General features: G+C 48.2%; 2 protein-coding genes across 15 annotated transcripts in view; both read right to left on the bottom strand.

Moving 5' to 3' along the window:
• Positions 1 to 6,656: 6,656 nt before the first annotated feature.
• On the bottom strand, positions 6,657 to 8,152 carry PNMA5 (PNMA family member 5; the record flags this gene model as incomplete). Its single annotated transcript, XM_005227633.3, is given in 1 exon segment — positions 6,657 to 8,152. A coding segment is annotated over 1 exon segment (1,392 nt), but the record flags the coding sequence as incomplete, so codon positions are not given.
• A 9,054-nt stretch (positions 8,153 to 17,206) lies between these two features.
• Positions 17,207 to 26,239, bottom strand: part of ZNF185 (zinc finger protein 185 with LIM domain) — a 58,848-nt gene continuing 49,815 nt past the window's right edge. For all 14 annotated transcript variants that reach the window (XM_015461482.3, XM_024988457.2, XM_024988456.2 and 11 more), the window contains 3 exons: positions 25,429 to 25,531; positions 20,670 to 20,768; positions 17,207 to 19,740 (listed from right to left, as the gene is read on the bottom strand). In XM_015461482.3, coding sequence (XP_015316968.2) covers positions 20,670 to 20,768; positions 25,429 to 25,531 — 202 coding nt within the window. In that variant the 3' untranslated portion in view covers positions 17,207 to 19,740. The remainder of the gene's footprint in view (positions 19,741 to 20,669; positions 20,769 to 25,428; positions 25,532 to 26,239) is intronic.

The raw sequence follows: 26,239 nt of genomic DNA, 5'->3' as shown, positions 1-26,239 counted from the left end.
TGGTGATGCATTGCTGTTGTTGTTCAGTCACTCAGTCGTGTTTGATTCTTTGCGACCCCATGGACTGCAGCATGCCAGGCTTCCCTGTCCTTCACTATCTCTTGGAGTTTGCTCTAACTCATGTCCATTGAGTCCATGATGCTATCCAACCATCTCATCCTCTGTCTCCCCCTTTTCCTCCTGCCCTCAGTCTCTCCCAGCATCAGGGTCTTTTCTAATGAGTTGGCTCTTCGCATCAGGTGACCAAAGGATTGGCACTTCAGCCTCAGCATCAGCCCTTCCAATGAATATTCAGAGTTGATTTCCTTTAGAATTTAATGGTTGGATCTCCTTGCTCTCCAGGGGACCCTCAAGAGTCTTCTCCAACACCACAGTTCAAAAGCATCAATTCTTTGGTGCTCAGCCTTCTTTATGGTCCAACTCTCACATCCATACATGACTACTGGAAAAACCATAGCTTTGCCTAGCTGACCTTGTCAGCAAAATAATGTCTCTGCTTTTTAATAAGCTGCATCTCTGACATTTGGGGCAATGCATGGTGAAACATACATCTTTCACATTTTCCAACTCCAGCTTGACTTCCTGAAGGACCTGAACTGACACATTTCATTTGAGGGTAGAGTGTACCTCTCCTTCTCCTCTTTCATGGCAAACGCAGGAGAAAAGCCAAAACACTTGGTGTCCCATAGTCAAGCATATGTCTCTACCAGGGCCCAGAAGCACACCAGAAGCTATTTCTAGAAAGACATATAATCTCTGATGCTGATGGCATGGCCTTCCTCCAGAACCCCAGGGACGTAGGTGGCAATTCTCTTACAGGGGCTGGCCTTGAACTTGACACTTCATCTCTGCCCATTACTGATACATCTGACACCATGAGGACTGTCATAAAAGATGGTCCACACAACTGCTTCCACTGCAGCCTGGACCTGCTGCAGGTTCCTCTCCTGCACCCCAGCTCTGAGCCTTCTGCATCATCATGTGGACTGTAGCAATAACCCTGCTGTCTTCTTTGTGGTGGAGGATTCAAGATGCAATTATTTGTCTTGCACTTTGGAGGGGACATCCTGGCATGCCTCTGATTCATTTCAGTCGTTCAGTCCTGTCCGACTCTTGGTGACCCATGAATCACAGCACGCCAGGCCTCCCTGTCCATCACCAACTCCCGGAGTTCACTCAGACTCACGTCCATTGAATCAGTGATGCCATCCAGCCATCTCATCCTCTGTCGTCCCCTTCTCCTCCTGCCCCCAATCCCTCCCAGCATCAGAGTCTTTTCCAATGAGTCAACTCTTCGCATGAGGTGGCCAAAGTACTGGAGTTTCAGCTTTAGCATCATTTCTTCCAAAGAAATCCCAGGGCTGATCTCCTTCAGAATGGACTGGTTGGACCTCCTTGCAGTCCAAGGGACTCTCAAGAGTCTTCTCCAACACCACAGTTCAAAAGCATCAATTCTTCGGCACTCAGCCTTCTTCACAGTCCGACTCTCACATCCATACATGACCACAGGAAAAACCATAGCCTTGACTAGACGAACCTTTGTTGGCAAAGTAATGTCTCTGCTTTTGAATATGCTATCTAGGTTGGTCATAACTTTCCTTGCAAGGCCTCTGATTACTGAACTCCTAAAAACTTCACTGAATTGTCAGCTCCCTGGATTTTCATAGGGTTTACTTCCCATGCTCTTGAGCACATGTCTTACAGACCCCTCTTACTCATCTTCTTCAATCGATATTATCATGTCAGTTTAACTGATCTGAGTGATGTTCTATGGGCTGTCTAGGTGATCCACATCTCTTTGTACTATGTTATGAGATTGCATATGATGTAGGGCAGAAGAGTTAACATAGCAGTGGAGTAAACTTTAAATAGAGATGTCTGTCCATATGATTGTGAACTACTTCTCATCCTCTTCCTCTGATTGGTTGGAATAGAAAGGAATCTACTCATCAAATCAATGGCCAAATAACATGGCCCTAAGGGCTTATTAATCTGCTTGAGCAGTTATACCACATCCAGCACACAGCATCCACAACTGGAATTACTACTTGGTGAAGCCTGGCTTATTAATCTGCTTGAGCAATTATACCACATCCAGCACACAGCATCCACAACTGGAATTACTACTTGGTGAAGTCATTTTACAGAATTCATCCAATTTCTGCAGTCAACAGACTAGCAATGCAAATGTAGATATGATGGGGACCACCACCCCTAAATCTTTAAAAGTGGTTCTAATCTCTGTCATGTCTTCAGTGATATTGTTTGTAATTGACTCTCTTGGTTGTGTGTGTGTGCTGGGGCCGGGGGGGACGGGGTGTGAGTGGTGTGCAGTTCCATAGACTTGCACATAACTTCCACCAATGTAAAGACAATGAAAGACCACCTAAAATTTGGTTTGGATGTGGAGACCAATGAAACCCTCCCCCCACACACACCCCACCCACATCAAGAAGTGAAGAAATGGTTCATTACTTTCAGAATCAAGGGTTCTGAAGAGAGCAGGACAAGCCTCTCAACCAGTTGTGAACTGACTTTTGAGATCAAGGAACAGAGAGTGGCCTGGGATTTTACCATGGAGGACAGGTGGGGCCAAAGTGAGAGTTCTCACATGTGGTTACCAGCATACATGGTTCTGATCTCCCTGTGGTGCTAAAGGAAGGAGCACCCAGGCTTTCTTCCCAGTTTACCCAGATATCACACATAAGGGGGAGAGGAAGGGCTAGCTGAAAAAGGAAAGGCCAAATTCTACCAATGATAAGGGATGGGAGTGTTACTCTTCCCTGCACTGCTGGGGCTCTGGGAAATGGAGGCCCTTAGGGCTGGAAATATGGAAATATAAACCTCAAAATGGCCTGTGCTGTGCCTGGCCTTAATTCAGGGAGAGCTTTTGCTAGAAGAAATAAAAATCAATAAGGCAGAAAAGCAGAACCTGACTGTAGAAAGGAAGACAACAGGAGGCATAACCATGTTAGATGTCTAAATAGAAGAGGTGGTGCACTTGCATAAGCATCTGGGAGGCAGGAGGTTAGATAACAAATAGGACAGTTGAAAAGGCACCTCTCACTCATGGCTGAACCGACTGCCTGAGCACCATGTCCACCAGGCTCACCAAGGCCTTAGCAGTAGTAACTACCCACAAACTGGAAGCAGTATATATTTTGATGACAGTAACAGAGGTCGCAGACTTAAGCATAGTTCTACAACTCGGTAACCAGGGTAATCCTCTCAGTTCTCTTCTACTCACTTTCTACCACTGAAAAAGGAAAGGCGCCAGCCACTGCTCTGCAGATTGAACCACCCAAACGGTCCATCTCCCTCTTCCACCTCTTGATAACGACGTCCCCTCCCCACGGAGACCCAGCGCCATGAGTTGGCAGGTCCACTCAGGGTCCCTCAGGGTTGAAGGGTCGACTGCCCTCCCCGCGTGTCCATGGGTCCTGGCCGCGGCCAGCTCTGAAGACCAGCGTCTGGCGTCCAGAGACCACCAGGGCAACTCGCCAAACAGCCCCTTTGGATCTTTGCGGGCACCCTTCCTCTCTCCCGCCTCTGCCTGCACTGTGGTGATAGTGCACTCGGGTTCAGAGGGCCTCCGTCAGCTCTAGGCAGGTAGGACCACCCATAGCTTCCAGGCCACCGGGGGATGCGCAGCGAGAGCCCAGGGCGCCGGGATGGCCATCTCCAAGATGGGCGGCCAGGCAGAACTGTGATCCTCGCTCGCCATCTGGCGGCCGTCGTGGGAACCGCCGCCGAGGCTTCTCCGCCCAGGGCAGCCAGCCATTCGAAGCGTGGATGGTCGCATTTCCGGGTAAGCACCGCGACGCAAAGTCGCGGCTGCAGGAAATGGCGGCGCGCGCAGGCGCACAGGCGCCGGACGTAAACGCGCAACCTCACGGGGCACAAACACGCAGGCGCACGCAGGATGGCCTCACGCTCGAGAAAATGTCTCCCGAATCAGTAGTGCCTTCCACCCTGGCGACTGCACTGCTCACCGAGGGCTCTGGGGGAGCCACAGACCCCGAGTCAGCCTCTGGGCAGGAAGGGGCCATCGCTGGGCCCCTGTCTGCAGCCTCCTACTCACAGCCCTGCACCCTGCCTCCTGCCTGCTCCCAAAACACAGGACTAGTGTGGGGGAGTGAAACAGGGAGAGGGGTGCCCATGCCTCTCAGCATGCCACCCTGCCCTGGACTCAAGGTGGAGGACAGCGCTGCCAGCCTTTCCCCGCCTCTGAGGAAAGGGGGCTGTGGAACTCCTGCTGGCCCACCCTCCTTGCCTCGGGCATCACACCACCACTCCCCGACCCCCGTCCCTGGGTGCACAGAGCAGGGCTGGCCGCCATTGGCCAGCAGGAGTAGGCCTATCTCAGGAAGGTGGGCAAACACCCTTGCCCTGGAATCCTGCACCACACTCCTGACAGTGGCCTCTGATCTCACACCAGGACCTTTCTGTGGCTGGCTGGTCCTTGGGATGGCACATGTGACCTCTCTGAACCATCTGGGTGCCTGGAGCCCCCACAGAGCTGCCAGAGATCCTAGAGCCTGGCGTCCTACCTGCTGACCCTGCCCTCCCCCACATCTAACCCACTTATTCCTGGAGGCTCCCGGAGGTTCCTGAGGACTCAACCAGCCACAGTCCCTGCCCACAAATCCCTGTCGCCAAGCTCCGTCCAGCCCAGGGGGCCACACAGACCATCTCGGACCCTGCCGGGACCACACTGCAGTGCTGACTCGGGGTACCAGGCCACTGTACCCCCACCTCAGGCAGCGCCTCCCCTCCACTGTCCAGAGCAGCTGTCAGAGCAGCTGAAACTTTGAGGAAACTTTATTGAAGAGCAGCACTGACTGAAACCATTGAAGACAGGGGATGACAACACAGAGAACTACTAACGGCCACAGATCATGGTCCTGGCCCCTCTTATCCTCCCAGGGTCCCTAACAAGGTGCCTGTACTGCCCCACGCAGCCGTCCTCCCTCCCCCCACACTCTCCCTTCCTGAGGGCCTCACAGGTGGTGTCTTGCCAGGAAGGTGGGCGCTGGCAATGCCCAATCCCCCGAGGGCAGCTCCTCCCACTTGGGCCCACATGCTCTATGGTGGGCACAAGTCAGTCAAATAGCAGGGCATGCTGCACCAAGCCGAGGACACAGAATCCCGAGGAAGCACAGGGTGGCCCAGCAGAGCACAGGTCCTGGGGGCCTCCTGAAGCCCCACTGCGGCACCAATGCAGATCTTCCTTCCAGAAGTCCTGGGGTGGACGCTGGCCAAGCCCTCGTCCATCCCCTACTACCCACCAGTTCCTGAGACTGGGCTAGGGTGTCTCTGCACCACAGTTGGGGGAACTGCTCAGAGAAGAACACACGCACATCTCCAGGAGAGCAAGCAAAACTGGGCCTGAATATGCACTGGGAAAGCACACGCTGAGCTGAGGACTCGGGACCACAGCGGGTAGGGCCTTGGCTGGTGCTGAAGCTCAGGGCACGTGGCAGGGCCCAGGGGTGGCTGACTGGGTAGGTGGGGACAACCAGCCCAGGTTCATGGGCACTGCAGGGCTCTGTGGGGGGTGGGAGGGGGAAATGGACGACGGCTTGCGGGTGTGTGTTGTTGGGGAGGGGAGAGGGGACTGGGGCAGGGAGGGGTTCCTTGAGACCTGGGTCACTAGGGGGCCTACAGGGACACATCTGGACTTCCCAGGACAGGGAGCAGCCTGCCCCAGGGGATGCTGAATAGGGGTCCCCTCTGGTGGGGTGGGAGGGAGGCCCAGGCACCATGACATGGCCCTTAACGTCTCTCAGGCCAGTATGGGCAGCAGCTATTTGCAGGCACCCCTCACCTAGGCAGGTACTGCCCACTCAGGGCTGTTCCCAGTTGCAGGCTTTGGGGCTGACCTTGGCATTGGCAGCTGGTGAGTGGTACTTCTCCAGGCCAGTCCCAGGTCTCCAGTGACCAAGCACAAACCTAAGCAGAACAAAAGAACTCTCCCTCCTGCTAATGAATTCTCCTCCTCCTCTTCCTCCATCCCCCTCCTCTTCCTGAACCCCCCTCCTCCTCTTCCTCCTCCTCCCCCTTTTCCTCCTCCTTCTCCTTTTCCTCCTTTAGAACAAAAGTTTACATGCACACTCACTCACACCAAAGCCAGCTGTGGGGTACTGGCCCACCAGGTACCCAGGGCCCTATCATCTCCTCACAGTCTTTACTGTCCTTGTCCCTACAGTCCTTCCAGGCTGCAGGGGCCAGGGTAGGGGAAGACTGCTTGTAGGCTGGTGCTGGGTGCCATGGGCCTCTGGGTCCTCTGCCCTCAATTGTGGAAAGGCTCCAGGGTTCTGCCTTCTGGGGGACACCCTAGGGCAGATGATCCTGAAGACAGGCTGGATCCTGTGATCTCCCCGCCAGAGCATCTCCCGTATGCCCCACAGCTCTTCCTTGCCAGTGCTGGCACCTTGTGGCAGAGATGGCCTCCAGAGAGGCTCCTCTAGGTCCCACGTGGCCTGGGGGACCATCAGCATCATTAGCTCAGAGCCCACTGGGTGGGCATTTGCAGGTGGCCAAAAGCCAGGGCCAATGCCAGAGACCCTGACTACACCTTCAGCCTCTGCTATGTTGGGGTCTCTGTCTGAGGTGCGGGCACCCCTTTTGCTGCATGTTATGGCCCCATACTTGGACCTCCCACACCTCCCTGAATTGATTTTGGCTTGGTTGGTGGAGCACCTTCTAGCTGGTAGAGGCTGAGGGGGCTGGGCCTGGCTTCCCTGCCCCTCTGCCACATTCAAGGCTCCCACTGTTTGTGTGGACTGCCTCTTCCCCCGTTACACTTTTTCTGTTGCCTGCTAGCAGAGGGTGTGCCTGAATATGTTGAGCCTATGCTTCCTAAGCCTTGGGGTGGTTCAACGGCTCCAGCCCCTCTCTCGTTCCCCGACTCTTCTGCTGCCAGCTGAGGCCTGGGCTTTGCCGGAGGCTGGTTCTCAGCCCTAGGAAATAATGCCTGGCTGTGGCCTTCCTCCCCAGTGTCACAGCTGGAAGACAGCCACCTGCACTTCAGAAATGGGACGATCCTTTCCCGGATGGTCTGAGTGCTGCTCTCAGCAAATGACCCTGCCTGCACCATGACCTGAGGGATCAGGACATTGTCTTCTGATGCCTTTCAGACCCTTTCTGCTTGACTCTGGTTCTCCTCAGTCACTGCCATGGTGGCCTCATACTCCTCTTCATCTCGAATGAGCTTCATTAACTGCAGGAAAGTGGGCACACACTCTCACTGATCCAGTAGCTCTAGCTTGCCCCGGAGGGCAGTGGTCATGGAGGCTCGGGCTAGGATGTGTTTCAGGTGAATCGTGTCTGTGCTTCTCACTGACAGGGGGCTGTGCTGCCCGGCTTTCTGAATCAGGGTCTCTAACCATACCAAAAAAACAGAGATGTTCTCTCTAGACTTCTGGAAGGTCTCAGCTAACTGTGAGGTTCTATGGTCCTGTTTATCCCCAAAGATCTGCTTCAGGGCCTCCAGGCACTCCTCCACTGTCACAGAGTCACTGCTGGCCCTCAGCACTCACATGATGGACTGGGCAGGGCTACATAAGCTCTCCAGCAAACCCTGCCTCTTTATCTCAGACACCTGCCATAGCTGCATCATCTTAGTCACCTGCTCTAGCCAGGTTTCAAAGCTCTCTTCACCTGGGCCTGGGAGAGTGTTTCCTGAAAACATCTTGAGTTTTTGGTACCACAGGCTTTCTTTCAGAAGCTGCAAGACTGGTTGCCTGACTTGAGCGAAGCCCTCCAGCTCTGCACCCTCAGAATGAGTGCTGTACCCCAGGGTTTTGGCCACATCTACCATTCTTCAGCCCTCATCTTTTAGGAAGTACTTCAGTCTGTTGATAAATTCCTCATCTGGGCTATGGGGTTTCACCACTTCCCAGGTACCTCCCTTTCCTAGGATCCAGCTGGGCACTTTAGCATAGTTGATGGTGTCAGTCAATTCAAGGAAAACTGCCTTAGCGTGGTCTTCCCTTCTGAACATTGTGCCCAGCACCCTGTAGGTGCAGAGGGACTCTAAGCCCCTCCTCAGGGTCTCTTTAATTTCTGCCTCACTACACTCCATGGGGATCCCCATGATTAGCAAGTCCTTCCTAGGGTCCAGGTCCATTCCTCTGCACCAATCCTCCAACAGTCACAGCCATTGCTCCCAGTTTCTATGGACTGGTCTAATACTAAGGGCAGTAATCAGCTCACAAAGTGTGACAAGGAGTCAAGAAATTTTGGGTCAATGCCAACTATGAAGGCAGAATCATCTCTGTTTTCCACAGCCTATAAATGCAAATGGAATGAGAACATCATTAATGCCCACCCTCCCAACCCCCACCAAACCCCCTCCACTACCCCCCTCTCTTTTCTGGTCACAGGGATTCAGCCCCTGTTTCCCACGGCTTCCCCAATCATTTGATGGAGGGGTTTCTTTAGGCCCAGCTTCCCCCAGCTCATCCTGTCCCTGCTGACCTCCGCTTGCTGTGGGCTCCTCCTCAAAGTCCTAGGACTCTGCTGTGTGTCCTGGAGGTGCCTGTGGTGAAAAGGCCAGAGATAGAGGTAGGAGGCGGGGCCTGACAAAGCCTGTGGGGGTGTGTGTGTGTGTGTGTGTGTGTGTGTGTGTGTGTGTGCGTGCCCACGCCCATGCCCTGGCTCAGGGCTGTGCAATCCCGGGGCACCTGGTACCCACTTCTCTGGGGCAAAGGTTAGAGGACGAAGAGGTACAGTTCCCTTCTTTCTCAGAAAATGCCTGACAGATGAGAAAGATGACTGGAGCTCTGCACAAGGCAATGAACTGATGGGTGAAGAGATTGTGTGACAAGCTGTCATATTGCCATGGATACTGAGGACAGCATGGGCTGTGGGTTTGCATCACTGAGGGGTGTCATGTGGTAGATAAGGTTAAGGAGCAACAGGTGATGTCATTGGCCTCTAACCAAAGAAGTATCCTTTGTTGTGGGGGAGGGAAGATGGGGGGTGGGCAGCAAGGATCAAGAGCTGAAAACAGGGACCTATGGTTTCTAGATGTTTGGAAGCTAGAATCAGAGGCAGAAAAGGGACCCAAAAAGGGTCTCCAGTGCCACACTGCAGGAACAGACGACTCTGACCCTAGGTGTGACCCTATCCTGCAGACCCTGTAAAACTTGGCAGGCAACCCCACCCCTCCTGCTTTTTGCCAGGGTTACAGAGGCCTCTTCCGCCTCACAGCTGTTCACCACGCTGGTTAGGGATCCAGTGGCAGTGCAGATGCTAGAATTCTACCCATGGGCAGCACCAGACCTGCCCTCCAGCACTGTGCACAGGCAGTTCCTGGTGCTGGGGCGGTGGACACTGCTTCACTGGATCTGTTCCAGGCAAGGCCGAGGTTCTGCCTCACAAGACCCTGCTCAGGCTGTGCCAATTCTGAGTCTACAGAAGTGCTCACAAGCACTCTGGTACAGGGGTACAAGAAACTGCTCAACTGGTATTCAGCACTAGTGCAGTTAAGATTATTACTGCAGTGTACGTGCTTAGTCGTGTCCGACTCTTGCGACCCCATGGACCATAGCCCATCAGGCTCCTCTGCCTATGGGAGTTTTCAAGCAAGGATACTGGAGTGGGTTGCCATTTCCTCCTCCAGGGAGTCTTCCCAACCAATGGATTGAACCCGCGTCTGCTTGCATCTCTGGCAGATTCTTTACCGGCTAAGCCATTGGGAAGCCCTCAATTATTATTACTCCGCCCTCAATTCCAGCCCTCTTTTAAACCTTAATCTGCCTGAAATGCAGGAGACCTGGGTTCGATCCCTGGGTTGGGAAGATCCTCTGGAGAAGAGAACGGCTACCCACTCCAGAATTCTGGCCTGGAGAATTCCATGGACTGTATAGTCCATGGGGTCGCAAAGAGTCAGACACAACTGAGCGACTTGCAGTCCCTCTGCTGCTGCTACTGATGCTAAATCACTTCAGTTGTGTTCGACTCTGTGCGACCCCATAGACGGCAGCCCACCAGGCTCCCCCATCCCTGGGATTTTCCAGGCGAACACTGGAGGGGGTTGCCATTTCCTTCTCAAATACACAAAGTGAAAAGTGAAAGTGAAGTCACTCAGTCGTGTCTGACTCTTAGCAACCCCATGGACTACAGCCTACCAGGTTCCTCCATCCATGGGACTCTCCAGGCCAGAGTACTACAGTCCCTCACTGGCTCCTAAACCTTGCCCCCACTGTCAAGTCCCACCTCCACCAAAGCGCAACTGGCCTTAAGGCCCACCCCTGATGCCAAGCCTCCCTGCATGTTTGACCCAGGTAGCCACCAAGCCCCACCCTGTCCAAGTCCCACCTCCAATGAAGTCCTACCCCCAACTGAGCTCAGCCCCTGATGCCAATCCCCACCCCATGGAAGTTCAATCTTTGCCCCCACAAAGCCCCACCCCTTCTTGTGACCCAACCCCCATTCAAGTCCCATCCCTAAGGAAGCCTTGCCACTACGTAAGCCTGATCCCTGCCCCCACTCAAGCCATGTCCCCACCTCTTCCCAAGCACAATGCCTGTCCTAAGCTCCGACCTCAAATCCAACTACTGTCCCAAAGCCTCTGCCTTCATTTCACTGTGGTCCCCACCCTCACCTAGGCCCACCTTCCTAAATCCCTCCACCCCTTTACACACTCTCTACCTGAAACACCCCTCATTCCAGAGCAGGAATACGTCTGATCAGTGGAAGTTGGTAGAGGCCAGGAGAGAAAGCGCTGAAGCCACTTCCCCTCCAGGGTAAGGCCCAGAGCTACCAGTCCTGACCACAATGGCTGTAAGCAGGGTTAGGCATGCAAGAGGTTTCCTTGCAATTCCGAAGCTGGTCACAATGTCTGGCAATGGCACGGTACTGGTGCATGCCAGGCCTGATAAACGGCATGGTCCTGGTGCATCAGGCCTGATATAGTGGGATCCCACTTCCAGGGGATCTTGATAAAAATGCAAGTTCTGATTCAGGAGGACTGGAGTGGGACTGAGATTCTGTGTTTCTCCTTTCTAGAAAGCTGGGTGGTTACTGAGCAAGATACTTGCAGAATCCCCTCTAAGTGTAGGTATTTCCTATGTCTGAGAAGGGGAACACAGACCTAAATATGCCTGACTTCACTAGGAAGTACTATTGAAAAGCCTGTTAAATCAATCTCCTTCCCATGCCAAGAAAAAGTGGTTACCTGCTGGTGTCAGAAAGTCACAGACCCCCAAGTGGAACATTTTACCTGAGGGATCTCATAACACAAGTCCACTGTGGCTCTGTGAAGCCCCCACTCAGCCACATGGCATTACAGGTATGATAGGTGTCACAAAAGGTGATACCATGGGAAGAGGTGTTCTGATTGCCATCCTAGAAAACAGTGGAGGTTAAGAAACATGTCTGAAAACATATTACATTATATTGGTTTCAAGTTTATAACATAAAGGTATTTGTATATGTTGCAAAATTATCACTATGATAAGTCTAGTTAACATTTATCAATGCACATAGTTTTTTTTTTCTTTCAATGAGAATTTTTAAAAATCTACCCTCTCAGCAACTTTGAAAAATACACAGTACATTACAGTTTTATTGACTATAGTCTCCACGTTGTACATTACATCCCTAGGACTTATTTATCTTACATTTATGTTTATGTGTGTGTATGTGTATATAATATGTCCTACCCTGATGGTATTACCGAATTAGATTATGAAAGCCCTTCAAGAAGCTCCGTTATGATTGGTTTAGAGATAAAGTGCTTTTTATGAATTGAACACTCTTAAAGTTCTCAGAAATTAATGAAAGTGAATTTACTCTCACACAACTTTATTTTAGCAGTAATTATGTTTTATATATATTATGTCAGCCTTAAAGATAGTTTACAAGATCTTTTGCTAACTTAAAACTTGACACTTAAACTAAAATAACTATACAAGATGTGCTTCATTAAGTACACTAAAGCCTTTGACTGTATGCTGCTGCTGCTAAGTCGCTTCCATCGTGTCCGACTCTATATGACCCCCATAGACGGCTGCCCACCAGGCTCCTCCGTCCATGGGATTTTCCAGGCAAGAGTACTGGAGTGGGGTGTATGGATCACAACAAATTGTGGAAAATTCTTCAGGTGATGGGAATGGCAAACTACCTTACCTGCCTCCTGAGAAACCTGTATGCAGGTCAAGAAGCAATAGTTAGAACCGGACATGGAATAACGGACTGGTTCCAAATTAGAAAAGAAATATGTCATGGCTGTATACTGTCACCCTGATTATTTAACTTATATGCAGAATACATCATGCAAAATGCCAGGATGGATGAATCACAAGTTGGAATCAAGATTACCAGGAAAAATATCAATAACCTTAGGTATGCAGATGACACCACTCAAATAGCAGAAAGTGAATAGAGCTTAAAGGGCCTCTTGTTGAAGGTGAAAGAGGAGAGTGAAAAAGCTGGCTTAAAATTCAGCATTCAAAAAACTAAGATCATGGCATCCAGTACCATCACTTCATGGCAAATAGAAGGGGAAAAAATAGAAACCATGATTTTATTTTCTTGGGCTCCAAAATCATTGTGGATGGTGAGTGCAGCCATGAAATTAAAAGATGTTTGTTCTTTGGAAGGAAAGCTATGATAAACCTAGACAGCATATTAAAAAGCAGAGATATTGCTTTGCTGACAGAGGTCCATATAGTCAAATCTATGGTTTTTCTGATCTTCCCTGTAGCTCAAACCGTAAAGAATCTGCCTGCAACACAGGAAACCTGGGCTCGATTCCTGGATTGAAAAGATCCTCTGGAGAAGGGAATGACAATCCACGCCAGTATTCTTGCCTGGAGAATCCCATAGACAGAGGATCCCGGCAGGCTACAGCCTGTGGGATCACAAAGAGACAGACACAACTGAGTGACTAACACTATTACTACTATGGTTTTTCCTGTAGTCATGTACGGATGTGAGAGCTGGACCATAAAGAAGGCTGAGCACCAAATAATTGATTCTTTCAAACTGTGGTGTGGAGAAGCCTCTTGAGAGTCCTTTGCACTGCAAGATAAAACCAGTCAATCCTAAAGGAAATCAACCCTGAATATTCATTGGAAGGACTGATGCTGAAGCTTCAATACTTTGGCCACCTGATGCAAAGGGCCAACTGATTGGAAAGGACCGTTATGCTGGGAAAGATTGAGGGCAGTAGAAGAAGGGGGCAACAGAGGATAAGATGGTTGGATGGCATCACCAACTCAATAGACATGAGTTTGAGCAAACTCTGGGGGATAGTGAAGGACAGGGCAGTCTGGCATGCTGCAGTTCATGGGGTTACAAAGAGTCAGACACAACCTAGGACTGAACAACAACAAACAGTGTAGTGTTATCAATCATAATTCTAGTTATCTTTTTAAATGTTGCACGCCACAGAAACAACCAAATTTCCTTGTCAGTTGCATTATTTTTGTGTTGAACTCTCATCAGATCTTTAACTATGGCATTTTAAATCTTTTCTCTTGCACTTATGCTTCCCCAAAAGCGCTTGCAATCACCTACAGGCCACAATGCTTTATCTTCAATAAAAAGGGACTGTCTCAGACCCTCAGGTAAAGGACTTTGCCAAATGTTCTGAGGCACAAGTTTCTGATGTCATTACTTAAATAACTTTGAAATCCTATTACTGCAGTGAGCCAGAGTTTCCAGAACTCTAGGGTATAAGCTGATAGATTATGAGACTGCTAACCCGAGACTGAGCAGAATGAGAATTAATTACATAGGACTTAATGAACTGATTAAGGAAGATTATGGGTTTTGTTTGGAACATTGCTGTTGCTTTCATGCTCTATATTCTGGATACAAGAAATGCTTTCTCATTTATCTTAAGCTATCTGTAACTCTTAATAATATAGTAGGCACCCAGAGGAGCAGGTCAGCAGACAGGAGTTCCTGGGCAGTGGGGGATGGGATGAGGAGGGAACACAGGGAGCACTCATGAGTGAAGCTGTGTTCAGAGGATGTTCAGAGAAAAAAGAATCCTGCAGATGTCATTAGATAATAGGCCTGGCACACAAGGTGCTTCTTGGGCTACAGCACTGCGCAGAAGGTGTTCAGTGTGTACAGTGAGGAAGGCCTGGTGTGGGGATTTTTCATGGGACAGATGGCATGGTGCAGAAGCCACTCACAGGCAGGGTATACAGTGCAGAGGAAGGCTGGGTGGAGACAGCATTAACAGGGTAGCCCATCAGAAAAGCAGTGCCACTCTTTCCTAAGCAGGAAGGGTTGAGAACAGGAAATCAGTGGCTTTCACAACCAGTAGAAGGTTGGAGCAGTGAAGGAGAGGGAGACTGCTGCTGATACACTAGGAAAAAGCCCCCAGTGATTTCAGCTGCAGGCAGGACTGTCATGGATGATTCTCAGGAGGTTTCCCAGAAGTCACTGGGAAAGAAACCAGGTATAACCTCTTTCTGAGACTCCTTAGTGCCCAGTGCTGCTGCTGGAGAATAAGGGCTTCTTCTTCTCTCAAAGTACTCTAGTAGCTGGATAATCAAACCTGGAGGTGCTTTGATGAGGGATTATAGAACACGTAGTTCCAAGGACTATCCCATATATTGAGTAGAAAATGTACAAAGGGGCAGAGATGTGGCCTAGCTGCTAACAGCCAATCCAGCACAGTCCAACTCTTTGACCACTCATCATCCATAATACTCTTCTCTCCATGATTTTCTTCCAAATGATAACAGTAGCAATACCATGCTTCTGCTTAGCATGATGCAACCATTCCTCATACAGGTGAATGCACTTCTGTCTTCTCCAGGAAGGCGGGATGGCAAAAGTCCCATTAGATACACTCTCATTCTCTGGGGGATGTCTGTTCCTTCTCTAGTTCTGCCATAATTACACTTTGATATACTGTACTATATAGGTTAAATTATATTTAAGTATCACCCACACAATTCAAACACAGCATTTGGAAATGGGAGGAATAAAAAATAATGGGCATGAGATTCAACAATATAATAACAAAGCAAGACAAAGTATGTGTAGCTTCTATAGTTGTTATTTGGGCAACTGGCCATGAGGTCATACTCAGTATTTATAACTTCCTTTTTCCACTAGCACTTCAGTTCCCTATGACCTCATCTAGATGATTGTGGTTGTTTATGTGGTGGTAATATACAAATCTTTATTCCTAACCAATCTGATCCCTTACTGGTCCTGCCTGCATGAGTCATTATAGTCATCCATTACATTATATTATTGGATATGGGAACACTGCGAGACACTTTCATATTTTTCTCCTAGGTTCCAAATATTGTCCTTCTTGCCTCCATGGTGTAGTAGTAACTCCATTCCCCCTCAATAATCAGGAGCAGTCAGCCAGCGGGTAAAATAACACCTGTCTTTTTGATTCATTGCCAAGAGGGGCCCCAAATGACCGGGTGGCAATCTCAATTTTGAATTCAATATAACCACTGTTGGGTCCCCGGTGGAAGATTTCCTCCACTGGGAAATTCATGGGGAAAAAATATTGTGCAGAAAAACAGGACAAGAGGAATGTGTTGTGTGGAAATTCACAGGTGGACTACCTTCATAAGTAGAGTCCCCCAGAGGACCCCATGTGGGATGTATCAGTTGGGGAAGGAAGAATAGCAAAGGCTGAGTATGGGAATAAAGTGGCTTGCTAGGAACCTGCTCTGCTGAGTCATTTTTCAAAATAACACTACCCTATTTGGGCGGAGTTGGGGGTGATTGTGTCACTTACTATCACCAATAGAGTCCTAGAAATATCTGGTTAGGAGCTATTGTTATAGTTCTTTTCCTTTGAATTGGTAAAGCATCTTCTTCATTTCCCAGTGGTACTCATGTAGCAAAGATGGTGGCTAGGGTTGCGGTGAGAATGTAGCTACAAGGATACTAGTTCAATATCTACTGAATACTGGATCCCAATGTCCCTACTCAGTAGTGGAGGGATTTCTCTGTCATGTCTTCTATCTTTGAGCTGATTTCCTAATCAACCCTTTTTGGCCCCAGGTGGGATCAAGACATAGATGGCATGTAAATTATATTTTCGGGTACAAAACTTGGAAGCATGGACCACCTGATATGCAGAATAGCTGTTCAACAGGATTCTGATAGCCTTGGCCACTGGCCCTAATGAACAAGACGAAAAGTCTTTCCTGTTGGTACACATCTGGAGGAATGGGTTGGGATGTGTGGTTGAGGGGGCACCTTTGAGGAGGGTGTTTGAGAGATGTCTATTCAGAATTACTGCCAGAGTTGATGGGAACAGAGGTGTTTAAATTGGAAGAGTTGACAGAGGAAGAATCCAATAAGCATATTTATGTATTTTAGGGGCTAGCATACAAGAGAGGGACTATAGATATCAGTGGATGATAGTTAAAGGAAACAGGTTATAACTCAACTGAGGAATGCATTTCCAGAGACAGAATGGGCTTGTAAGGGACTGTGCTCCTGGTGATTGCAAGTACTCAATAAGGATGAAGCAGCCACCTATCAGCAATGAAAGGATGGGCCCAAAAGAATAAAACATTACTCATTAAGATCTGACAGGTCTAAAAAAAAAAAAAAATCTGACAGGTCTATTGAATAGGAAGGAACTCCAAAAGGGAGGGGGGATATATGTATATGTATAGCTGATTCACTTTGCTGTACAGCACAAACTAACACAACACTGTAAAGCAACTGCTGCTGCTGCTGCTGCTGCGTCGCTTCAGTCATGTCTGACTCTGTGTGACCCCATAGACGGCAGCCCACCAGGCTCCCCCATCCCTGGGATTCTCCAGGCAAGAACACTGGAGTGGGTTGCCATTTCCTTCTCCAATGCATGAAAGTGAAAAGTGAAAGTGAAGTCGCTCAGTCGTGTCCGACTCCTAGCGGCCCCATGGACTGCAGCCTACCAGGCTCCTCTGTCCATGGGATTTTCCAGGCAAGAGTACTGGAGTGGGGTGCCATCGCCTTCTCCTACATTCCAATAAAATTAAATTTTTTAAAAAGAGATCTGACAGGTCTAGAATTGCACACCTCCAGTGCATGTATAGTTTCTAGATAATGCTGGGTTTTTTTTTTTTTTTGCTCTTTATATTTGATACTTCTTAAAAGTATTTATTTGATTTTGTAAAGAGAATGGCTTCAAGTAATAGGAGAAAATTAATCACACAGCCCAATGCACCAAGTTATTACACTTAAAAAAGGAAACCTTAACATTTACACATGAAGTATCTCACCATTTATTATGTTTGTGTACATTACCGTGAGTCAAGCAAGTATGATTAAAAATTCTAGGCAACTAAAAACAAGGCAAGTGTAATACAACCACTTTTTTCCATGTCTGCAGAATTTTGAGCCATTTTAACCATGAAAGAGATTTTTTCAGATTGAAATCAGTATCTTGCACATTGGTTCTAAAACTCCCTTAAAGGCATAGTGTATCTTGAAGGTGGGGAAGCCAGCCTATCTTGGACCTCTTTCCCTTTCACTAATTCATTCAGCACCTATGTGTCAATCCCCACCATGTGCCAAGTCCCTGGCTGAGAGCTAGTCTTGAGGAAAACCAGCTCATATTTTGTGTCAGTACATGGCATGCTGTGCCAATGTTCCCCTCCAGAGCAAATCTGATGCACATCAAGGCAAATAAATTGAATGCTCTTCTCTGATCATTTTGCAAGAACAAGTCCACCATCCAATGTGCACAGGGCTCATAAACTGGACAGAAATAGAGAGACATTTTCTAATTAAATCATGAGAAGGGGTGGTCCCAAAATGGTGGAAGAATAGGACAGGGAGACCACTTTCTCCCCCACAGGCTCATCAAAAAAAAAAAAAAGATTATTTGAATGTGGAGAAACATCCACAAAACAACTTCTGAACACCAGCGGAGGACACCAGACAACCCAATCTCTTTGAAATAAAGAGAAAAGGCCATTAAAAAAAGGCCAATCATTAAAAATGATTTAATCAGAAAAACTGTCAGTTTGTCCTTTTCCGGAACTTACACAGTGAAAGTGAAAGTCGCTCAGTCTCATTCTACTCTTTGTGACCCCATGGACTACACAGTCCATGGAATTCTCTAGGCCAGAATACTGGAGTGGGTAGCCTTTCCCTTGTCCAGGGGATCTTCCTAACCCAGGGATCAAACTCAGGGCCTCCCGCATTGCAGGCAGATTCTTTACCAGCTGAGCCATAGGGGAAGCCCAAGAATATTGGTGTGTGACCTATCCCTTCTCCAGTGGATCTTCCTGACCCAGGAATCAAACGGTTCTCCTGCATTGCAGGCATATTTTTTACCAACTGAGCCACCAGGGAAGCCCAATTTACACAGTAATCCTGGTCCCAAAGGTGGAGGAGCCCAGTTGCATGGGCCTACATCTGTCCAGCAGGCCAACAGGAGTCCCTGTTCCAAGTTCCTGGGGTCTTGGTAGTTGCTGTTAGCTTGGGACAGAGTCTGGACTGGAAAATGGGATGTCACTGAGGGCCTTGTGCTCAGATCAGTGAGCCCACTGGAGCTTCCCCTGGGTCGACAAGCTCTTCTTTGGGAAGATCTGTGAGTCAAATCTCTTCCCAGCTAAGATTATTGCAGTTCAGAAGTGTTTTCATGGAAAAGGTGGGTGAGTGGGGCCAGCTTGGCTCTTCTTGTATTTTACCCAGGATGCCCAGAGGAGGAGTACAATTTCCCACCTGCCTCTCTTTGTAAAAGTGTGCCTCAGGGAAGGTCTGAGGGGGGTAGGTTCCCCAGGAGGACTAGGTAACCTCCACACAGGCTCAGGACTATGGCTACAGTTACTGGAGAGACACAGCAATGGTTCTGACCACTTATCTTAGCCTCAATATCCTCATTTGCAAACTGGGGAGAATACCCTCTTCACAAGATTAGAACGGGGATTAATGCCATCGCTCTGTTATAATGCCTGCTATGTAGTAAGGCCTCAAGAACGCTAGCTGATTTCCCCCCTTCATAATCTTGCTGGAGTCTATACACTCTAAGACCTACTTTAGGGGATCTTTGTGTAAAGTTTAGGCGTTGGAAACTGAGATCAAAGGTATTAATCAGCTATCAAAATTCAGACACAGATGTCCATTTGGTCAGTAGGCTCTTCAGAATTACATCATAGAGAATTTAAACCTAATGTGTAAACTTTCTAATACATGCCCACATACTTACGGGGAAGAACTCAGCTATACTGAAAGGTAGGTAGGAGGAGGTAACTAAAATCTGCTATGTAACTCAATTCGAAGCAACGAACTAGTTGCAAAAGGATATGGAAAGTTCAAAAACTATATATGGCAAATAGACAAGCTAAACATTAGCCTATGTCGATCCCTAGCATTCAGTGTATGCAATTTACCCACCAGGGATCGTCGACATTCTTTAACCTGGCCTCTAAGAAGCTTCAGGGGGGTCTCCTTCTGCTTTAAAGTCCCAAAGGCACACTTAGGCCACCTAAACTCATCAGGAAGCTGACCGGTCTTAGGGAAGTCAAAACAGAATTATGGTTCAACACTCTTTGCTTGAACCTGAAGTAAGATCATGGATGGGAAGTACTTTTTCAGCTATAAAAAAGGTACACACAAAGGGATTATCATAAGATCATCAAGATACGCTACTGGATGTAAGAAAGTTCAACTTAAGAAGGGCAAAAACATGAACAAATCAAAAGCATGAGGAAGGAAGTGAGGGAAGAAGAGCCAGCAACTTGGGGCAACTGGGGATAGTCAAACTTGTCCAGGAGTCATCACTTTCTTCTCAGCCTGCAGGAAGTAAAAGAAAATAGAAGTATCCATGAGATTGGAAACACACACCCAATCCAATGAGCAGTCAGAGGATCTTGGGGAGGGTGACTGCTCCAGGCATGGGAAGTAATAGTCCAGATCAATGTGTCTTCTGGAGAAAAGGCAGAACAGGCTCATAGGTGGTGGAGGGCCTGGTTGCTACCCATTCCCATTGCCTTCAAGAGAGATACTCTGTCCTGTGCTTCTAGTTGAATAGGTGCTAAGGAGGAGGGGCTGCCAGGATCACCAGTCCCCATGAAGCTCAGACATTGGGGTCAATTCCACTGGTTTTTAGCAGGCAAACCTGTGTTCAAGCAGAGTTGACAATGTGGACCAGAAGATTCCCAAGCACCAGGACAGCACCATCACTTCCCACACATGCTCACTTATCCTGGCCTTTACCTGCTGCTGGTCCCCAGCTAAATATCCTGTTTTATTGAATATCTTGGCTGTTGAGTCCTGATCTGATGCTATCTGAGCAATGGTGGAGGCAGCCCAGGGGACTGTATCAGAGAAGCTGAATCTGAAGTCCTGGGTTGAGGTCCTGGTTGTACCATCTACAAGCTAAGTGCTTCTCCATGTCCTTTTCCTTTAGGTCTTTACTTCCTTGTCCCTAGATGGGCCAATAACCTAGCAGGGAAGCTAGGGGGCTTAGGTGAGGTGCTGCATGGAAGGTGCTCCTTGAGAGGAAGAGACAGTGGCTTCTGCAGCTTGGAAATGTCCATGGGAAAGGTCTTAATCTGTACCACCTAAGACTTCAAAGTGTCACAGGGCATAGGGACACAAGGACTCAGGCACCCTGAACATAAAGGCTAGGAGAAATAGCAGTACCTCAGGTCAAGACTCAGGGAGACACTAGGGCACATTTCTTCCCCCTAGTAAATTTCCTGCTGCTTGGCAACACCCACCTAGAACAGCTTCTCATAGCATTTCTCACAGTGGATGGTATCACGGTGAATGAAGATCTGATCCAGAAGCTCACCCATTGGTTTACTGCAAATCCCACACTGAAAGAGAAAACAAGCTAGAGGTCAACATACAAGTGCAACAATCTAAATGAGTGGAGTGGGAAGGCACCAAGCTGATGTCACATCCTGGACTTTGAAGCAGACAATTTAAAAATGGCATAAACAGAGACAAATCCCAAACAAAAACAAAAGCAATAGTAAAACAGTAAAACAAAAACAAAAACTAACAGGCAGAATGATCACACGGTCGTTAGGAGCCCAGGTTTCAGAATTGGGCCTGAGTTTGAGCCCTAAATCGACTGCTCCTTAGCTGGCTGAGCTTGGGTGAGTTACTGAGGCTCTCTTTCCTCATCTATTGGACAGCTTCAATTGTGATGTTGAAAGTGAAAGGAAGGTGATATGAAGGCGCAGTGAGAGGGAAGGTGATTTCAGCAGTCCAGCCCCTCTGGCCTGCCTCTCCAGCCAACTTCTAAAGGATGAAATGGCTATCCATCTGCTGCAGCCCCTCCTGTTCTGAGAGGTTAGAGCAGAGGGGCCTGCAGACAGTCTCAAATAAGAGGAGACCAAAAATGACCCCATATATCTGGGGCTCCAGCTATCTCCAGGCACACCCTGGACAAGCCTTTTGCTTCCAGCTGAATGTAGTGGAGATCAGCTGCTAGGATCCCTAAGTCCCTCTGCTTATTCTCACCTAGCACCTCTCTGACATCTTTCTTCTTCTACTTTTCAGTTCCTGTCTCCTGGCCACTTTTTCACTGTAAATTAATGAGCCCTCTGTCATTTTAGTTACTGTAGGCCAGAGCTTGAATCTCAACTTAGCCAACTAGTGGTGGTGATGCATTTAGAGGATAACCTCTGCAAACAGAAAAAAAAAAAAAAATCAACAACCCCAGCTTGCAACGTGCCTCACGCTGTGGAGAACAAGGAGTCTAAAAGGCTGTTATGATGCTGTGGACATTAAGTGTCCTCTCTTTATTCCTAAACGTAGCAATACAAACTAGTGTTTTAAAATGTTATGCCAATCTAACAGAGGTAAGATAAACCTCTGATAAAGGACAGTGACAGATGAATTTATACAGATGAACCTGAGCAGTGGAATGGCATTTCCTGGGAGGCCATAGAGTACAGCTCGGACAACATTCACTCTGATTTTGGAGCCAGGATTTTGACCCTCAGTTCTGAGCAGCTCTGTGATCTTGTGAAAGTGATATCCTTTCCACCTCTGTGCTCGTGGTCCCCAGGAGTGGGTCTCAGGCACCCTGCCCATATTCTAAGAATTTTCCAAGAATACCAGGTCTCACTGTTTTGCCACAATTCTAAGTTTCCCTGCCCTGTGTGCGACCCAGTCAGGCAAGTTTAAAATTCCTGCTACTGTGGGCCTCCTCCTCCCATGCCTTTCAGCCTCCTGCTGGCCTCTTCATTCGTATTCCCTCTGCACACATGATGGATACCTGTTCAGCCACCTGGAAAATACCCCTGGACACGTCTTCATCTCTGACTCCAGACCCACCTCCCTCACAAAGCCTTCCCTGGATGCCCACCCACTCCAACTGTACCTTTCCTCTAACACTGGGCTCTGTGGCACCAAATGTGCCAAGAGTTGCTTAAGTAATTCTGCTGTGTTTAACAGGGGTGCTCTGTGATTAAGGTATATAAATAACATTCTTTCCCTCTGTTAGTCAAGTTCTAATTATATAATATGGTATTATTAACTACAGACACTGTGCCGTGTAGATCTCTAGAACTAACCCATCTTGCGAACCTGACAGTCTATCCTTTGACCATCACCTCCCTGTTTCACCTCCTCCCCAAGCTCCTAGCAACCACTGTTCTACTCTCTTCTAAGGATTTTGCTATTTTAGATTCCTCGTATAAGTGGTACTAAGAAGTGTTTGCCCTTCTCTGTCTGGCTTACTTTGCTTAGCACAATGTCCTACAGTTTCATCCATGTTGCTGCAAATGACAGGACTTCCTTCTGTCTGTAAAGGCTGGATCATATCCCATCTTAATGTATATACCACATTTTCTTATCCATCAGTCACTGCATATTTAGATTGCTTCCATGTTTTGACTATTGTCGAAAATGCTGCAGTGAACAGACAGTTCAGAGACTGCTTTGAGATCCTGATTTCAATTCCTTTGTGTATATACATAGACGTGGGATTGCTGGATCATAGCATAGCCCTATTTCTAATATTATGCTTGACTTGGTGTTAGGATAATGCTGGATTCATAAAATGAGTTTGGAAGTGTTCTTTCTTCTATTTTTGGAAGAGTTTTAAAGGATTGGTATTATTTTTTTCTTTAAATATTTGTTAGAATTGCCTGTGAAGACCTGGCCCTGAGTTTTTCTTTCTTGAGAGGTGCTTGGTTACTGATTTAATCAATTTATTATTGGTCTCTCCAAGCTTTCAATTTCTTCTTGGTTCCATCTTAGTATGTTTCTAGGAATGCATCCATTTCTTCCCAGTTATCCAATTTATTGGTATTTAATTGTTGATAACTGTTTCTAATAACCTTTCACTTAAGTCCAGGAATCATGAAAACAGACTGGTCTTTGCCAAACCACATGTCACAGTCTCTGTCTGCACCTCTACTCTTGAGTCAACTCTGCATCTGCGCAGACAGAAGAGCTTCCAACACCTAGCATTTTGTTCCTTTCCTCCAATGTTCTGGGCCCCTTTCTACCTCAGCCGCTGCTCTGGCCAGACTCTCTGTGGACCAGCAGCCTCAGTATTGTCTGGACTTCTTAGACAAACCAATTCTCAGGTCCCACCCAGATGTACTGAGTTAGAAACCTTGCTGGGGCCCAGCACTCTGTCTTAAGAAGCCCTTCAGGGGATAGTGAAATATGAGTCACATGCTCCAGTGTGAGAACTGCTGCTCTAGAACTCATCACAACCAATAAGTCATTCACCCATCTCCTTGACTTCCATGTCCTCCAACTCACTCAGATAGTCTCTGCCATTGGCTTACTGTTATTGTTCCCTTGAGCACAGACTAAACCATGCCAACTCACCTGGCATAGCCTCTGCCCCAGTAAATGCTAGTGTCCCTGTTTCACCTCTGTGACTGATTGTGGCTAGGGAACAACACACTACATGCTAACTGGTCTCCAAAGGATTGCACAAGTCCTCCCCTCAAGCAGGCTCTGCAGAGCCCATCCACCCTCCTTGTCTCTGAGACAATTTTCAAATCCTCCCCTTTCTTCTCAAGTGTCCAGCACTCCTCCCCACCCCTCAAAGGTGATCCTTTCATCATTCACTGAGAAAAACAGAGGCAACTAGTGAAGAAGTTCCTCATTCTTCCACCCACCAACCTGGGAACCTCTCCATAATAATGACCCACAGATTCAGCCTTTTCTGTCCCTGCCATGTGTTAACTGGTGCCCATCTTTCTCTCCTCCAGATGTACATCAGGATCACCATCAGCATCCATGTCTCCTGCATCATCAGTGTCTGCTTGTGACTCTTACCACTCCCATCAGCATAAACCCGTGCCTGGCACCTCTGCCCCACTGTCCACTTGCACTGCTCTCTTATAAAGCCAACCCATCAGGAGAGTGTTTCAGAGTGACTCTGTCCATTCCCACATGAACCCACTCCAGTCAGGCTTCTATCCCCATCACTCCACCAAAACTGTTTCAACTGAGGTCATCAACGATCACCATGCTGCAAAATTCAAGGGCAGTCCTCAGGCTTCATCCCATTCAATCTTTCAGCGCCACTGACACTGTGACCACTGGACTTTCTGTAGAAACTGTGTCACTTGGGGCATTATATTCTGTGTGACTTCTCATCCTCCTCTGTAGACCCCCTCCTCTTCCCAACCTCTAAACGCTAGAAAGACACAAGGGCTCAGTGTCAGCCCCCATACCCACCTACACACACCCTAGATGATTTCATCAGCCCTGGCCTTTCCCTGGAACACAAACACACATATCCATATGACCACAGGTGCTCCCTATATAGCTCTCCCTGAAATTTCACTCATCTACACCTCCCCTTTGCTCAAACCTGCTCCCCTCCAGTATTTCCCTTCTCAGTAAAAGCCAGCACTATCCTTTCAGGTAACAGCTGGGCCCCAAACTTTGGAGTATCCTTTGACTCCTCTCATTTTTTCACACCCCACAAACTGCCAGCTCTATTTTCAAACAGTATCCCCAATCCAGCCACCATCTTGACATCTGCCATGCCAACTCCCTAATCAAGTGACTGTTTTGTTTTCTCTAGCTTCAGTCAGACATTGTGTTTCTACCACCCAAACCCTCTAGTAGGTTCCAGCTTCATTTAGAATGAAATCTAAAGTCTCTCTGTGTCCTTCAACACCTACATGATCCAGTTCTTCGGCATCCTTGTGACTTTATCTCCTACCACTAATCTCTTACTCATGCTATTCAGGCCATGTGAGCTAAAATACTCCATGCTCCTGCCCCCAAGGCCTTTGCACTTGCTGGTCCTCTGTTGGGAATAGTCTTTCCCCATAAGACTGATTTTGTTTCCCTCACAGTATTCAGCACATAGAATTGCCAACATTCATTAAATCCTTTAGACTTGAGAGCTCACTCAGCTCCCACTTCTGCAAAGCCCCAGAGATGGAGCATGAGCATTCAGAATCAAGCCTTCTCCATACTCTCTGAACCCAAAAGGAATCCCCAGCTCTGGATGATGTTCTCGGCAACACCACCCCTCTTCCTTACCTTAAAGCAATAGTCATGGCAGCAGATGCCGAGGTGTTCTAAGGTGATCTTTGGACAGTCTCGGATCTCCCGGTTGCAGTAAGTACAGATCCCGCCACTTGTTCTGGAAAATGAAAAAGAAGAATCCACAGTCAGGCTGGTATGCAAACTACTGATGTGATGCAGCCAGACTCTGTGCTTTGATGCAGGCAGCCTGACATCTTTACCTGTGGTGTGCAGCTGGCCATGTCTAGCCTTGGGCCACGCTGGACCTCAGCCCATTGTAGACCCTCACACTGTTTCCAGAAACCAGTCACATATCTTCACCCTACTCTCTATCATACACGTGGACACTGCAATGTGATTCTTATTCCAGGCAGCTTGCTTCTCCCTGTCCCCCTACCAAACATATCTGCATGGTGGGCTGTTCCCCTCTAGAACGGGAAGACCCATGTCTTCTCCTACAGGAGACACGTCCTTGTATGCCCTACCCGGCTCCCTGTCTTGACGACCCTTCTGTTCATGCCTGGGACCACTGGGTCCTGCCTGGAATATCACAGGGACAGCAAGGACCCAAGGACTATCATGATGTCGGTGTGGCTGTGGAGCCTGCTGGGACCTAATACTGGAGTCCTAGATACCGACTTGTAGATTGAGTATCTCCCCAGTTCCAGGATTTCTGCCTTTGTTCCTGGAGTCACCCCTGCTTTTCCCCCTCAGACAGAACTTGCTGAACATCCCTGCCTGTCCTGCTGCTGGCCCAGGGCTCAGTTTCTTGACACTGTTGCTAAAGACTCCTGCCCTCATCACAGCTCTGTTCCTCGCTCGTATT

This window comes from Bos taurus, chromosome X (assembly GCF_002263795.3).
Source record: "Bos taurus isolate L1 Dominette 01449 registration number 42190680 breed Hereford chromosome X, ARS-UCD2.0, whole genome shotgun sequence".
NCBI lineage: Eukaryota > Metazoa > Chordata > Mammalia > Artiodactyla > Bovidae > Bos > Bos taurus.
This window is presented reverse-complemented; position numbering and strand designations above follow the sequence as displayed.